This window comes from Microcaecilia unicolor, chromosome 3, assembly GCF_901765095.1.
Source record: "Microcaecilia unicolor chromosome 3, aMicUni1.1, whole genome shotgun sequence".
Taxonomy (NCBI): Eukaryota; Metazoa; Chordata; class Amphibia; order Gymnophiona; family Siphonopidae; genus Microcaecilia; species Microcaecilia unicolor.
This window is the reverse complement of record NC_044033.1, coordinates 521005611-521022565: the sequence shown is the minus strand read 5'-3', so window position 1 is coordinate 521022565 and position 16955 is coordinate 521005611. Positions and strand designations below refer to the sequence as shown.

General features: G+C 46.4%; 1 protein-coding gene across 5 annotated transcripts in view; it reads left to right on the top strand.

Moving 5' to 3' along the window:
• LOC115467302 (popeye domain-containing protein 3-like) overlaps nucleotides 1–16542 on the top strand; it is a 160091-nt gene extending 143549 nt beyond the window's left edge. For 2 of the 5 annotated variants that reach the window (XM_030199166.1, XM_030199168.1), the window contains exon 8: nucleotides 15119–16538. In XM_030199166.1, coding sequence (XP_030055026.1) covers nucleotides 15119–15237 — 119 coding nt within the window. In that variant the 3' untranslated portion in view covers nucleotides 15238–16538. Of the gene's footprint in view, nucleotides 1–15118 lie in introns of all 5 variants that reach the window. The other 3 variants (XM_030199164.1, XM_030199165.1, XM_030199169.1) reach the window with 2 other exon arrangements.
• Nucleotides 16543–16955: the final 413 nt, after the last annotated feature.

The following is a 16955-nucleotide window of genomic DNA, read 5'->3' as shown; positions in this document are numbered from 1 at the left end:
CCAGTCTTCTGTTGGCGATGGAATTTTTTACGCGAATGATGTCAACACCCTTCCCCCCCCCCCCCTCCCCGGTGTTTTACCATTGAATTTTGTCTTTCAAATAGCTTGGGGGTTTTTTTTTTCTCTCAAGTCCCTTAAACATGAAGCTTAAAACAGTGTAGATAGCTGAGGATTACTGTATTTCTCCTCGTGGCCCTCGTCAACCCCCGACTAATAACTGTTAATGAATCTTCATGAAAAAATAAAAAAAATGGTCTTATTTGAGTCCAGTACATCTTGCGGACATTTGATATTTTCTTTAATCGGATTCATAACGCCAGCAATATTTGGGAGGTTATCCAAAGACGATTTCTTAATACATCTGATCTGCAGCATCTCTTGATTTCAGCTTTTAATTTAAAGAAGCCAACTGGAAATTGCCTTTAGGCGTGGATTGTTTGGTCAGCACGTCCTCCTGCGTTCTCCCAAAGTTACAAGCAGCCAAATATCATGATTTCAAACTTCTGAATACCCCTAGTGACTGGTTGCAGATATTTGCTTTAGACCAGTTATAGCTGGTCTAAAGCAAACGTTATTTAGCGTCTAATGCACAAAGGGGTTCTGCGTGGCTTTAACCGTTCGCCGTAGCGGCTACTGAAAAACTTGCTGGCGAGCATCCTCATGAGTCATAAAAACCTCTCCAGTGTGTGCCTTTGTCGCTTAGTATATTCTTTCTCAGTGTGTTATTTTTCTTTCATAGTAACATAGTAACATAGTAGATGACGCCAGAAAAAAGACCTGCACGGTCTATCCAGTCTGCCCAACAAGATAACTCATATGTGCTAATTTTGTGTATACCCTACTTTGATTTGTACCTGTGTTCTTCAGTCTGCCCAGCACTATCCCCGCCTCCCACCACTGACTCTGGCACAGACCGTATAAGTCTGCCCAGCACTATCCCCGCCTCCCAACCTTTAGCCCCGCCTCCCACTACCGGCTCTGCTATCCAATCTCGGTTAAGCTCCTTGAGGATCCATTCCTTCTGAGCAGGATTCCTTTATGTTTATCCCATGCATGTTTGAATTCCGTTACCGTTTTCTTCTCCACCACCTCCCGCAGGAGGGCATTCCAAGCATCCACTACTCTCTCCGTGAAGAAATACTTCATGTCCTCTCGTTCTACTGCCTTCGCATTTCCGGAAAAGGTTCGTTTGCGGATTAATACCTTTCAAATATTTGAACGTCTGTATGATATCACCCCTGTTTCTCCTTTCCTCCAGAGTATACATGTTTAGTTCAGCAAGTCTCTCCTCATACGTCTTGTAACGCAAATCCCATACCATTCTCGTAGCTTTTCTTTGCATACTTTATTATTCTTAACATTCTTATCAAAGACGCTCTGGCACTTATCTGTTATGTGGTTTGGACTAACGGGTAACGCCCAGCAGCGAGCTCCTGTTTCGCAGTTGGCTTCGTAAGAAGCAGGTCCCATAATCTGCCTCGCCCTCTTCCTACGCCGGCTTCTATCTTAGAGGGGCGGAGATAGATAGGCACACTGGAGAGGTATTTATGACTCGTGAGGATGCTCGCCAGCAAGTCTACATTAAGAAAAATTCATTTTCGATAGTAAACGCTGAGCAGCACGATACCTGCTATCAAATATCAAGTAGGGGTTATCGAGTGTCTGAAGTCTTTTCCTCTCCTTAGTTATATGATTGATTGTTAGGAAGAAAGGCTTATTTTTTTTTTTATTAATCTTTTCATTTATTACATTCACAATAATTAACATCATAAATGTATACAGAAAAAGCAATTATTACAATACAAAGAAAATAATATTTCCCTCACATATATTCTTGAATAATTGACCTCAAACCAGGAGATCCAAGAAAGAAATAATTACATAAAATTTAAAGAGAAAATTAAATCATTCTTACTGAAGGAAGAGGGTCAAACGGTGGTTGCAGCCGGTACTGTGATAACTACAGGAAGCTGTTGGAGGGGATTCTTCATTTGTTCCTTTAACTCCACAAATTCTAATAGTTTCTTAGGCTCAAAGAAAAGGTAATTATTTGAATCTAAGGAGATAAAACATTTACAAGGGAATCGGACCATAAAGGTCCCACCAAGGGCCATCACCCTCGGTTTAAAAGCCAAGAGTTCTCGTTGCCTGGCCTGCGATTCCCTTGAGATGTCAGGAAATATTTTAATCTTGGAGCCAAAGAAACTCTCAGCCATATGACGAAAGTACAACTTTAAAACATTATTCCTATCTATATCGAGAGTGAAAGTCACTATAAGAGTAGCCCTATCTGCTATTTCTGACTTCTCCAAAATATCTGTTAGATTCATATCCACTTTCTCAGATACAAAAGGTTTAGAAGAAATATATATCACTTTTGATACCACAGGGTGGTTATCTGCTGGTATTTGCAAAATATCTGAGAAATATCTCTTGAGAAGTTCAGTTGCAGATATATATGATGTTTTTGGAAAATTTTATCATTCGCAAATTATTTTTTCTCAATTGGTTCTCCAAAAATTCCAATTTTTTTGAGGAAATATAATTGTCTTTCATCACTAAATTTAATGATTTTTTCAGAGATACAGAAAAGCTTATTTGTAAGCAGTGAAATTTAGAAAAAACCAGAGCGCGGACCAGGTTGGTGGCAGTGCTGCCGTGCAGTGGATTCGGTTGGATTCTCGGATCAGGTCTTCTTTTCCAGCGTTGGGGATGTTGCAGAGGTGGCATTGACAACCCCTTGGAAGGATGTGGGGAGGGAATTTCAACTATCATTCGATACCAATGCTGGACTTGGTGCCCACAAAGTGATGCTTGGTGTTTCCTTGGTAGCCCATTGCTTTAACCAGTGAACTACTCCTCCTTCCCACAGAGCTGTGTGTACATGTGTACTGACCAGTGGCGTAGGAGAGGGGGGGCGGTCCGCCCCGGGTGAACACCGCTGGGAGGGGGGGTGTCGTCTCCGTTGGTTCCTTGCTCCCTCTGCCCCGGAACAGGTTACTTCCTGTTCTGGGGCAGAGAGAGCAAGGAACCAATGGAGCTGACGCAGCTCCCAGCGATGTGGACTCGGGGGCGGATCGGCCCTCCCTCCCGCCCCTCGCTTCTAGTAGTAACAGTGTGCTCCGGGGGAGGGGGCGCGCCGAGGGGGGGGGGGGCGCCGTGCTGCACCCGGTGGGGGGTTGGGCAGCGGCGACCCGCCCCGGGTGTCAGCCGCCCTCGCTACGGCACTGGTACTGACAGTGTCATTGTGAAGTGCACTTTGACCTCTTGATCAGCAGTGGGGAATTGTGTAGGCTGGATACAGCCGTCGCATCCACAGACAAAGCAGTGACTGCTGTGCACAAAAATTCCAGCTGATGTACTGGACAGCACGAGTGAATGGGCTACAGGATCTCTTCACTCTATCCCAGCGAGGGTGTCACATTTAATTCCATATTTATCTATTAAGACTTGATATACCGCTTGATGTAATAATACATCAAAGCGGTTCACAGACATTAAAATCGAAGGGGGGGGGGGAAGGAATGGAGAGAATGTAGGTAAGACTAACCGTTTTTCTGAGAAGGTGTTTGAACCGTGTGTGCGAAGGTTCTGACCTAATTGCCAGTAGGAGCTCGTTCCAGAGTTTAGGCATTGCGTAATTGAAGGCTGTTTCACGGGTGACGTCTAGACGGATCTGAGTTGGTGTATATGGTATAAGGAGGGTGGATAAGTAAGCGGATGCAGTGGCTGTCCTTCCTCTAGTTGGCCATGCAAAGGGGCTGAAGTGACGGAAGCTTGAAAATTGTCAGTGATTAATGCCGGTTGTTGAAGCTTCAACCTCAGCTACTGATCTGATCTGATTTGATTTAGTGCAAGGCAGTATATTAAGTAATAGTATTGAAGTGGTATGCAATATCTTTGATACAGCTTTCATGAGTTGTTGGTTTTTTTTATATAATTATCTTAAATAAGCCCAAAATAATCCATAAAAAGTACACATTTCTTATCCTTGCCTCATACTTGTGTAAACCTTTCTGCTCTGTCTCTCTCTTTCCTTGGATACAGGCAGAGCTGGGAATTGAGGGGCCACGTTGTACACCTTTAGGAGGCTCCAGCGTGCTTTTTGTAGGTGGAGGAAGACTTAATTCAAGACCCTTAGGATTTTAGCTTCCTCTTTTACCTCCAGTAAACAAACCACACAGCCACGTGTCTCAAAAAGCTTACCTAGAGTTTTATAAAATTTATTTTATTTATTCGTTAAATTTAAATCCCACATTTTCCCAGCTATTTGTAGGCTCAATGTGGCTTACATAGTACCGGAGAGGCGTTTGCTGACTCCGGTGTGAACAAATACAAAGTGATGTTGTGGTAGGTAAAGTTCATGTGGTACAGCCACACTAGGGAATCGTAGAACGGAAGAGTTGTGTTATGTCCATTACGTTCTTTAGTTTTGTTGTGTTGCAGAGATCAGGCAATGTTGGATCGGTAGGGTATGCCTTTTTAAACAGGTTAGTTTTTAGTGTTTTCCGGAAGTTTAAAATAGTAATAATAATGATAAAATACTTCTCTATGGCAATATCCGTAGTGGAAACCGATCCAACATTCACAGAAAGTACAGTCCATCAGCAAAAGCGCCTAGACCCCCGTCAGGATGCATTGTAGAGACATCCTAGATTAGGAGCTTCCTTCTCTGACTCTATGTCCCAGTGGCGTAGCTACAAGTGGGCCACAGCCCACCCAATTTGGACTCAGGTCCACCCAAAATTGTGGCACTCTTGCTGGGGCTGGTGGGAATCCACAAAGCCTAAAGTTTTCCTCCTCCTCAGGCAGCCAGTGCTCTTCCAGACGGCAGCTGGCACCATATACCGACCCCTCTGCACATGCTCAGTTTTCACCCATGCAGAAGCACTGAGCGTGTACGGACTATTGGCGGCGGCATCAGCTCAAGTCAAGTGCTGTCGGCTGCTGTTTGGAAGAGCACCAACTGCCGAGGAGGAGGAAATCTTCAGCTGGTGTAGTTTGGGGATCCCCATCATCTCAGGTATTTAATATTTTGTGTTTGAGGGTAGGGGGAGAGGCAGAATGCAGAGAGCGGAGTGGGGCCAGGAGGGACTGAATTCTGTGCCCATCCGTTTTGGGCTTAGGCCCACCCAAAATTTGCTGTCTGGCTACGCCTCTGCTATGTCCAGCTTCTCTGCACAGGAGTGAGATCTTCGTTCAGTCTTGTAGCTTCTCCTCTGAGACAGAGAAATGAGAAGCGCCTGCCACTCTTCGTAGGGATGGGTTGTCGTTTGCAACAACATGAGAAATGTCAATAAAAACCAACAATTTTTCCAATGTGTAATAACAGCCAAACACAGTAGGGGATGTAGTGAAACTAACAAAATATTTAGAGAATGGTTCCTCTCAGTTATCCAAACCATGGTGAACCACACCCTCGGCTCCTTGGGCAATACAGCGCAATGAACAAGCCCAAAAGGACTCTCATTATATGCCCAGATACTCAAAAAGTTATTGATCTGGATGTGCAGTATAAATCAACCGTTGGCTCTACAGAGCTCTGTTTCGGAAAATCCTTCCTCCGGGAACCCCCGGCGTCCAAGAATCTGAAGAGGAGTTGCAGTTTAACAGCCATTAGTGTTCAAAAATGGCGATTGTGGTGGGGAACGCCAGCTCTGTTCCAGTGCAAAAGAAAAAACATATCTGTAAGGAATTCCATAGCGATGGAGCAAGATAAAAGAATGCAGACTTTCGGGTCGATTCCCGTTTAGCTCAACTTGGGGGTGATACAAGAAGATGATACAGCATGCAGGAGTATATGGGAGAAGAAGCGATGATAACTAACTAGGAGGCATATTTTCAAAGCACTTAGCCTTCCAAAGTTCCAAAGAAACCTGGTCGGCCTTATACGTAAGAGTAAGAATTTTGAATTTGTATTGTAACTCTCTCCTAGTTAGCCCAGCATCATCTCTGGGCATTGGGCCTCCTGAGATGCCTTGGATTATACCTTCCCAACATAACAATAACTATGCTGGGTCAGACTGGTGGTCCATCCAGCCCACCCTGGTTGATTCCATGCTGCTGTGCTGAGCATTCTGTGAGGTTCGGGTCCCTCTTCTTCCAAACTACTGCTATGGAAAACAATTCATCAAGTACAACCAACAAGGAGTTTCTTGTGTTTGTGTGGTACTGCCCATGCAGGATCATAGGGAAACCCTGTATGTGGGAGTGGGACCCTGGATTCTACATTTGAGAATCACTATGTACCACAGAGCAGGGCTTGGGAGGAGCACGTAGAGATATACCTCAAAGTTAGACTTCAGGTGGATGTTCGGAAGTATCATCTCAATTCATTGTAGCACATCAAGGAAAATTACAAAATACAGCAGCCAGTTACATTGCCTGAAATGCAACCACATACAGTACACTTCATTTCAATATTTGGAAGGAAATCAACAAGGTCCCAGCCTCACGGACAACCATTTGCCCTCTCACCCACATCCGGGACATGCCAACTTCTGTATAAGTTAAATCTATTAACCTCTCCCACCCATGTGACCAGGGCTGCTGAGAGATACAGCAGGGCCCAGGGCAGGCCCACCCCCTTATCTTTCTGTGTCTGACTGCTCTTCCTTCGGTCTTTCTTCTCCTGCTCCTGTGTGCCAGGACCTGGATGATTGCATTAACATGATAACCTGGGTCGTCCGGCTTATCATGTTAATAGAATCATCCGGGTCCCAGCACACAGGAGCAGGAGACACACAGACCCGAAGCAGGCAGGTAGAGGCTTGGAGGCTGGGCCCGGGGAATTTTGCCCCAACTCTCGGCGGCCCTGCATGTGACTTTTCCTGACACAATAGCACAAGCGAGAGACTTTCCATACTGCCGGGTACTTCAGAAAAAAATCATATTTCTCTAATGTCCCTTTTTCCAAGAGCAAGGTGGTCCCATATATAAACCCAGGCCAAGCACATTTTTCCAATCGGCCTCACCTGCAGTCCTTGCCACAACCATCCAAAAGGTGTCTTAACTTCCATTTGGTAAATACCCAAAATAGACAGCTCCACTGAGAGAACTTTAGGGGTCAAGGTGAAGTCATTATGAATAATTTGCTTAATTTTAAAGTGCCCAATTGTTTGTTTTTTGGGTAATCCCCCATCTCTCCTAGATGACCTGTAGGATGCTAGTAACAGGTGTTTGCTTATATAGATGATAACCTCATGTGTAATAAGCTGATAGTGTCTTGGTGCACTCATGAAATCTGCCCCGCTCTATAATCGAGACTTAATCCTGTCCTGTTAGGGCAGCTCACTAGTATTGCATCTGACCTTCTGGTCCTGTGCATAAACTTGTGTTAAAGGTGTATTAACGTATCTTTTTAAGATAATAATACTGATAAGTGTCCATCTCCTTGGTTCCTTCATGGAAGTAACCCAGGTGCATGAGGTCTGCATGGGGAGAGTTTTTGTCTAGCCAAGACTCTGTGGTAATAGCTGGCACCTCTTGTATTATTCTGTGTACTCTGCTATATGATGGGGGTGAGGGCAATGGCCTTGGTCACTGGGGGACCCTCTGCCCAGACTGTACTTGTTGTCAGCACTGTGTTTTGTGACTAACCAAAAACCCTGTTGTCTGCTTTTCATGTTAAGGGAATAACCAGCAGGAGTTCTGTAACGCGTACGGAAGGGGCCATTTGCAGAGCGCTGCTTTCTGTTGAAAGAGAGTCTTCTTTCTAGCACACCGTCCTCCCCAAGAAGGTACTGAAAAGGTCCTACACTGGCTTCTCTTGGTTGATATGGCTGCAGATCTTCTAGTTTTACACCTGAAAGAAAAATGTTGTTCTTTGGGCTGATCCCGAAGGCAGTGGGTTATCTTGACGTGGGTTGAGTTCCATCATCTCTACTGGCAGTTGGGGTGTCCCGCATTCCTGGGCTTTTGTTTTCCTAGGTTTGTATTAGCAGGACTGACTCATTCTACGTGAGTGATTTCCCACCGTGCTTGCTCGCAGGGGGGAAAGCGTCTACCTTGGGGGCCTCAGCTAGCTCCTTCAGGGCACCACTGCAGTATTTTGCAAATGGTCGGTGCTTAACGTAACGAGCTGGCTCTGGCCCTCAGCTCAGATTCCTCTTTTCAGAATGTAAATATAATCACATTACATAAGAGTAGCCATACTGGGTCAGACCAATGGTATCCTGTTTTCCAAACAGTGGCCAAGCCAGGTCACAAGTACCTGGCAGAAATTCAAATCGTGGCAATACTCCATACTACAAAACCCAGGGCAAGCAGTTGCTTCCTATGTCTGTCTCAACAGCAGATTATGGACTTTTCTTCCATGAATTTGTCCAAACCTTTTTAAAACCCAGATATGCTAACCACTGGTGAGAGATGTGGGACTTGCCCTGAACAAAGAAATTTTAGGGAAGGGAAGGAAAAGAGTCTTCTGAGACCTCTTAGAAATCACTTTCAGGAGAAACATGGGAGAAAGGATGCAGGGAACTCTGCTTGTAATTGGTGTGTGTATATATATTGCATCACAACTGATCACTGAGCGGAACTGACATGAATATATTTATTTATATTTATATGCAGTATAATGTGAGGGTGGGCTACGCTATAAAGTTGAATTTTACTGGGGACACTCGCTGCTTTCCATGGCGAGACCCATGGCTGTGGTGAGCACTGTGCTAATCAATTTTTATGCAGCCTTGACTCCAATGAAAGCACGTGACCCCCAGGCTGTGCAAGAGACTACTCTTATGGCGGGCTTGACTAGATGGTAACCCCAATTGGGTTTGTGACCCCCAGTTTGGGAAGCCATTTTGAGGCTGCTTTTAATTCCTAACTCCTGTTCACTTGTTCAGTACCCATGTCTGTTTTATCATTCCCACCTTAAGTAATTCCCTTATCCCTTATTTGTCCTATTTGTCTGTCCTAATTAGATTGTAAGCTCTGTCGAGCAGGGACTGTCTCTTCATGTTTTAAGTGTACAGCGCTGCGTACGTCTAGTAGCGCTATAGAAATGATAAGTAGTAGTACTAGTCTTTCGGATTCTGGAATCTTGCTACTCTTTGGGATTCCAGAATCTTGCTACTCTTTGGGATTCTGCACGGAAGTTTGCTACTCTTTGGGATTCTGGAATCTTGCTACTCTTTGGGATTCTGCACGGAAGTTTGCTACTCTTTGGGATTCTAGAATCTTGCTACTCTTTGGGATTCTGGAATCTTGCTACTCTTTGGGATTCTGCACGGAAGTTTGCTACTCTTTGGGATTCTGGAATCTTGCTACTCTTTGGGATTCTGGAATCTTGCTACTCTTTGGGATTGTGCACGGAAGTTTGCTACCCTTTGTCCTTATCCCTTATTTGTCATGTTTGTCTGTCCTGATTAGATTGTAAGCTCTGTCGACTGTCTGTTCATGTTCAAGTGTACAGCGCTGCGTACATTTAGTAGCGCTATAGAAATAAGTAGTAATAGTAATACCTCTGGGTGAAGTGGTGGAAGAGTCTGTTCCAAGCCTGTGCTATCAGCGGCCTCTCCCCTGGAACTGCCAAGAGGTGTCTGTGGTTAAAATGCTGGTTTACTTGTGAAGTGAATGCCTGTTTTTATGAAGCGACCACTAATTCTTTTCACTCACTGCCAGCCTGAACCAGCTTTGAACTAGTGTCCTGGATGTGAAAGGCTCTGAAACCCTGTACCAGTTCTCTTCATCATTCAGCCCCAATCCAAACAAATACCAGCTGAAATGTTCTTAAGAGTAACGTTAATGCATCCCTTGCCAGGGGAACGGCAAAGCAGTGTGGCTTGGTTACAACAGGAAGGCCTTCTTGACATCAGCTCCCGGGTGCTGAATGATGTGTGAGGAACATCTTCTGAACTGGGATTATGGGTAGAACTGTGAGGTAGAGAGTTGCACAGGGACAGAAATGCGGCCCGTCCCCGCCGGAATCAAACCCATCCCCGCCAGAATCTAACCCGTCCCCAGTGGTGTGCTGGAGCAGGCTCTCACAGGCTCGCAAGAGCCGGTTGTTAAGTTTATAAGAATTTTGGGAGCCGGTTGTTAAAGTAGGGCCCTCCATGGCTACTTTAACAACTGGCTTCCAAAATGTGGGCTTGGGCCCCCCTGCTGAATTCTCTTTTACTTTGCTGGTGGGGATGCTGAGCCCTGCCAGCCAAGTAAATAGACGGCTGCTGCTCCCAGCTCCTTGTTTCCAGCTCTGAGCAGTAGGCTGGGACTTCTCCAGCATGTGTGAGAAGTTTCAGCATGCTGCTCAGAGCAAGACGTTGGGAGTGGTGGCAGTCCATTTATTGGCTGCCAGCAAAGGTATGCCTAGTGTGCCCGCACGAAGGGAGGGAGGAGAGAGAGGCAAGTGTTGCTCCCCCCCCACCCGGCCACCCCTGGCCCTTCCAACTGCAGAGCTGGCTACATCCGGAGAAAGAGCCTGTTGTTAAAAATTTACCAGCACACCCCTGCCCGTCCCCATGAGTAATCTCCTCCGACCCCGCCCGTCCCTGTGAGTGATCTCCGTTCCCGCCCGTCCCCGTAAAAAAGGAAGTATAAAGTACTGAGTGGAGTGGACAGGGGGCACACAATGCAGAGTAATACATTTAAAACGGATCAGAGAAAATATTTCTTCACTCATTTATATACTGAATCTTAGAAAAAGGGCAATCTCTATATATAAAAGGCTCCTCCAACGTTCGAATGAAGCCTCAAGCCGAAAACTTGAGGCGGGCGAGATATCTGGTTTGGCCATGAGTGTCTGCCCCGCCCTCGCGTCACAACGTTATGACGTCAAGGGTGGAGCACAGACACTCAACGAACCAAGGAAGCCCATTGGTTAATCTCTGTTTCCACTCCCCAACGCAGCCATCATTCCCATACACTCAAAACCAAACAAAATCGCCACTGCACCCCGTACCCCCGCCCACACTCCCACAGCCGCTCGCTCACCATTCCACCGCACCCCCTCTCCTTTCCGACTCTGGTCATGCAGCAGGACGATTATACAAGGAGGCCCATTGGTTAATCTCTATTTCCACTCCTCAACACAGCCGTCATTCCCATACACTCAAAACCAAGCACACCTTGCTGATCCACATTTTTTTTTTGTTACATTTGTACCCCATGCTTTCCCACTCATGGCAGGCTCAATGCGGCTTACATGGGGGTCGTTTTTGTTCCCTTCTTCCATCTGAAACACGTCTAAAGCTGTTTCTACTGGATAAACTGCGCCTTAACAGGTAAAGGACAAAAGGTTTTTGTTTTTGGTTTCTTACTGCACACCTTTTTAATGTATTTGAAAGCTACACATCTGTACATATGAATATCATGAAATCTAAATTAAATATCACTAAAACAGTTTATCCAGCCGTTGCCTCTCAATGTGTGTCACTGAAAGAGTATGAGGGACCTCCAGCTGCCTGTGGGTTAGGACAGGACTTAGCGGCTGGACACCAGAAGCAGTGTCTCCTTAGATTGACAGCAAATAGCAACCCCCCCCCCCCCCACCAAGCACCTCCCACGGAGGGAGCAGGGCTGGTCCTAGAGTCTCTGGCGCCCCCCCCCCCATCTCCTTTCTCTCTTCTCCCACCCTGCCCCTGTCTTTGATTCTCCTTCACCCCCATCCCCTTCCCATTTATGGCCACCTGCCCGCCCTCTTCTCTCCCCAACATTCCCCTTTTTCTTCTTCCCACCCTGCATGGTTAAAGTCTTTTTAAATTTACCTCCGTCCCAGCGGCCACGTCATTTCAAAGCCCTGCCCGTCTCTAGTCTTCCCTCCCTTCGTGAGTTCGTTCCCTCAGAGTCCCGCCCTCAAGGAAATGATGTCAGAAGGCAGGACTCTGCGGAACAAACTCACGAAGGGAGGGAAGGCTAGAGATGGGGCAGGGCTTTCAAATGACGCAGCTGCTGGGACGGAGGTAAATTAAAGATTTAAAGCCCCAAGGGCGGTGTGGTATGGTGGCGCAGCCCCGCAGCGGCGCCCTTGAAGGCAGGCGCCCCCCTGCGGTGCTTACCGGGTTTGACTGGCCCTGGGAGGGAGGAAGGGAGGGGGACAGGACCATGGAACTGGGAGGGAGGGGGAGGGACCCTTGAACTGGTAGGGGAACCCTGGAACTGGGAGGGGGGCTATGGAACTGGGAGGGAGGGAGGGAAGGTGACCCTGGAACTGGGAGGGTGGGGACCCTGAAACTGGAAGGGACCCTGGAACTCGGAGGGAAGGGGGATGACCCTGGAACTCGGACGGACAGAGGGAGGGATGGAGAGCGGACCCTGGAACTGGGAGAGAGGAGGGAGGGGCCCCTGGCACACACTCTGATTCTCACACACACACTCTCTCTCACGGACACACTCGCACCCACTCTCACTCTCTCTCTCTCTGTCACACACACACGCGCACATTCACTTTCTCTCACACAGTCAATCTCACACACACTCTCTCAAACATACACACTCCGAGGAAAACCTTGCTAGCGCCCGTTTCATTTCTGTCAGAAATGGGCCTTTTTCACTAGTAAATACATAAAACAAACTGAAGTTTTTTCCACACTAAAATAGAGAGAATTATTGGTCACCCAAACAGCACAATGCCCTCAACAAAAGAAACAAGTGGGTAGGCTAATGCTTTAGCTGCAGTAAAACAGCTCACAAACAGCCAGTTCCCACCATGAGAGAAATAAACTGCCTACACACACATAAAAAATAAAAGTAGTCAGCTGAACTCACCTCTGTGTAGTTCTCTTCTGTGGATACTGAGGCCTGGCAGTGCCTGGAAGACTCACTACATACAACTTGAGCAAATCTCCTGCACGTGTTGAACTTGAGTTGAGACAGAGAGAGACCCGGGTGAAAACATGCAAATGCTCGTCAGGGACGTCCTTTTTTTGTTTTTTAAGATTATGCATGAAGGACGTCTAAGTGTTAGGTGCTCAAGTCCCACCTTTGCTATGCCTCCAATACCCCCTTGAAATTTGGCCGTCCCTGCGATGGAGCAGTTAAGGACGCCCAAAATGGACGTTTCTCTGAGAAGGACATCCACACTTTTGTTCTGTCCGACAACCCCCTTGAAATCTGGCCGTCCCTGCGATGGAGCAGTTAAGGACGCCCAAACTGGGCGTTTCTCCGAGAAGGACATCCACGCCTTTGCTCTGCCCGACAACCCCCTTGCTATTTGGCCGTCCCTGCAATGGAGCAGTTAAGGACGCCCAAAATGGACGTTTCTCTGAGAAGGACATCCACACTTTTGTTCTGTCCGACAACCCCCTTGAAGTCTGGCCGTCCCTGCGATGGAGCAGTTAAGGACGCCCAAAATGGACGTTTCTCAGAGCACATCCACACCTTTGCTCTGCCCGACACCCCCCTTGGTATTTGGCCGTCCCTGCGACGGGGCAGTTGAGGGCGTCCTTCTTTTCGTACTGGAGGAGAGCTTGGTTTCCGCCCACTAAAACAAAGGTATGTGTGTGCATCACCACAGGAATCCCGCCAGAACATCCTCCATCCCCACGGGAATCCCGCTTGTTTATTTCCGTCCCCGCGGCACTCCTGCTGACCCAGAGGGGATTCCCGCAAACCCCGTTCCCGTGCAGACCTCTACTGTGAGAGAGCTCCCTCTTTGCTTCTTCAGGAAGTGTAGCTTCAGTAAAAGTTGTAAGAAGTGTGTTTTGATTGCACAACCCCCCAGCACTCATGAGGCTTTCTCCAATTCTGCTCTATTAGGATGGTTGTACAACAGCAGTATTTTAAGAGCACCGATTCTGGTTTGTCAATATTTGTACTTGTCTCAGATAACAGCGGTTTGTGCCAATGTTATCTCCTTTGCATCAGGTACAAATTTTAGATTGTACGCCCTCTAGGGACAGGGTAGGTCCTACTGTACCTGAACGTAACTCAACATGAGCTAAGTTCAAATAAATAAACCTACCTGCTGGGGTAAAAAGCTTGGTCAGTCGTGCTCTGAAAAGCCCTGTTCAAATACCTTCATTCCAGATGGGTTTTCAGAAGTTACCACTCTGAGGCACAGAGTTGCTGGGGGCAGTAACAGTCCTTAGAGTGAACTGCTGCCTCCCACCCGAGGTTCAGTGTGAGTAACCAGTGAATCTCCCATCTTCCCTTCCTCCCTCCCCCCCCCCGACCAGAATTTGGGAAAATTTGATTTATTGACAATCCTATATAATAATTTGCACCTCCGTCTGGATGCCTGGGTTTGTAACACACTTCCCATTGGTCTGCCCTGGGGATGACATCAGGGTGTGGACCAATGAGAAGTGAGAGGGAAAGGAAGCCAGCACCAGCCAGCGGAGGTCAGTACAGAATCACCCCCCCCCCCCCCCCCCCCCCCCGTTCCAACCCTCTCCCCTCCGAGTTCCATGCCCCTCTATCTCCCTTCCTCCTCCCTCCCTCTCTCTCTCTCTGTCCCCTGGGAGTGCAACGACGACCTGGGAAGGGAAGCCAGCATCAGCCAGCGGAGGTCAGTACACAATCGCCCCCCCCCCCCCCCGAGTTCCAGCCCCCTCCCTCCTTCCACTCCCATCCGAGTTCCACAGCCCCGCGCCTCCCTCCCTCTCTCTCTGTGCCCTCGGAGTGCAACAACGACGTGTCCTTCGGCAGCCCCTCGCCTTCCTGCGTGCCGGCTGTAATTTAAAAATTCTTACCTCAGGGTCCGGCATCAGCAGTGAAGGCAAGCAGCGTTCCAGACTGCCTTCCCATCTGTCTTAGGTATTTTAGATGATGGGTTTTGTATTCTGTGATTTGTGTGATGGTGATGTATATAATGTTTGTTTATATGATTATGTATGTATATTTGTAACACATTCTGTTATCGGTAGAGCGGGCTAAATACATGTATAAATAAATATTACTCTGTCCTCTTGCCATTCTACATATTAAAATTCCTAAAGCGTGGAGGAGAGGACGGGAAGGCATGTTGTTTCATAATCAACCTTTTTTTTTTTTTAATACAAATATATAATATCTATATGGGCTGACAGAAATCCATGCTTCTTACTGCTGGCCATGAAAGAACTGTGCTTTTACTATTTAGGAAAACCATCAATAGAAAGCTCTTTAAAACACGATCAAATTTAGGATGTGGGACCTGGGACACACCCTCGTTTTCATTATTTTTTTTTTTATCTTTTAGAAGGCCAGTCTCCTTACCTGAGGGCTTCATCGAAGATGAACCCAATCGAAGAAGGGGTTGAGGATGATGTGTTTGAAGCTGCCTTCCCCATCACCCCTAAGTTCCAGCGACTCCCCTGAGCAGAATGCAGCCTGGGACCAAAGGGGGGGGAGGGGGGCTGTAGAACAACATGAAGGTTGCTGTCTCTGGCATTTGAAAGTAAAAAGAGCAGATCGTGTAAAAGGAAAAAGAAGTGTGTCGGACTGTTTATATTTATATAAGAATTGCTATATTGTTTGAACTAAATTACATTTTTCCTTTTACACGATCTGCTCTTTTTACTTTCCACCTTGGAGTTTGCAGACCGTCTGCCTTTGTGCTTTCTTGGACTCTGGCATTTGAAAGACATAATGCCATTACTTAGAGGTGATGATGTTATATCCAAGTTTTATCCTCTTTAATGGCAAAGAAGTCTAGTTTTTCTGTCTTTCACCTGCAGACTGTGTGGCCCAGTCAGTAAATCTAGAGTGGGCAATCTTGGTCCTCAAGGGCCACAACTCAGTCAGGTTTTCAGGATTTCCCCCAGTGCCTATGCATGAGTTCTATTTGCATACAGAGGAGGCAGTGCATGCCGATAGATCTCACGCATCTTCATTGGGGGAAACAGCCCTGGAAGAATGTGGTCACCCATCCCTGCTCTAGAGTGTTATGAAGTCCATTTACTCTGGTCCTTTAATAAGTTTAAATGTCACTTTTGGGCAGTAGCCCAGACTGGAAGTTTTCTGGATGTGTGGTTTGCTGGACTAATTGATGAACCAATATTAGTTACCACTATCAGCCAATCAGACTGGCAATTTCTTCCTAACTGTGGACATTTTTATTATCTATTTATTTAAAAGTCTTTATATACCAGAGTTTAAAAAAAAAACAAAAAAACAGATCACTATTTTACCATTGCAGTTGACAAAATTAAACATACAACTTTGTGTCTGGTTTAAGATTCACTTCCAGCCCTTGCACCTATTGCCTCCATTTTTGTAGTCTGTGAAAAATGATGTTATAACTTTTTTTTTTTCCACTGGTGGTTGGATTTATTTATTTGCACTGTACCAATAAATAGGCATGGTTGGTTACCGCAGTTTCTCATGCTGATGATGTGTGGCTTGAAACCATTCTTTCGAAGAGCATGGTCCTGTGTCTTCTGTCCCTCGGCATGCTGGGTGTAGCCTGGAATCCTCGTAATTTCTGGGTTGAGTTTTATGAACTACTGCAGATTAGCAATTGTGTTAGATGCTCATCATCAAACATAATGTCTTAGCAACAGATTTTATTTTGATAGTTAAAATCCCTACTGAAACCTTGTGCTATGTTGTATCCAATGCTGAAGGCAGAGGCCTGAAAGGATGGAACATAATGATGCAAAGGTTACACATGTCCTATGACAGGGTTTGGCAAACTTGGTCCATGAAGGCTGCAACCCAGTGGGGTTTTCAAGATTTCACCAATGAATATGCGTGAGATCTATTTGCTTACAAGGGAGGCAGTGCATGCAAATCTCATGCATATTCATTAGGAAAACCCAACTGGGTTGCGGACTGAGATTGCCCACCTCTGTCCTATCATGTGAGATCTCCAAGGCAATGCATGCAAATCTCATGCATATTCATTAGGAAAACCCAACTGGGTTGCGGACTGAGATTGCCCACCTCTGTCCTATCATGTGAGATCTCCAAGGCAATGCATGCAAATCTCATGCACATTCATTAGGAAAACCCAACTGGGTTGCGGACTGAGATTGCCCACCTCTGTCCTGTCATGTGAGATCTCCAAGGCAATGCATGCAAATCTTATGCATATT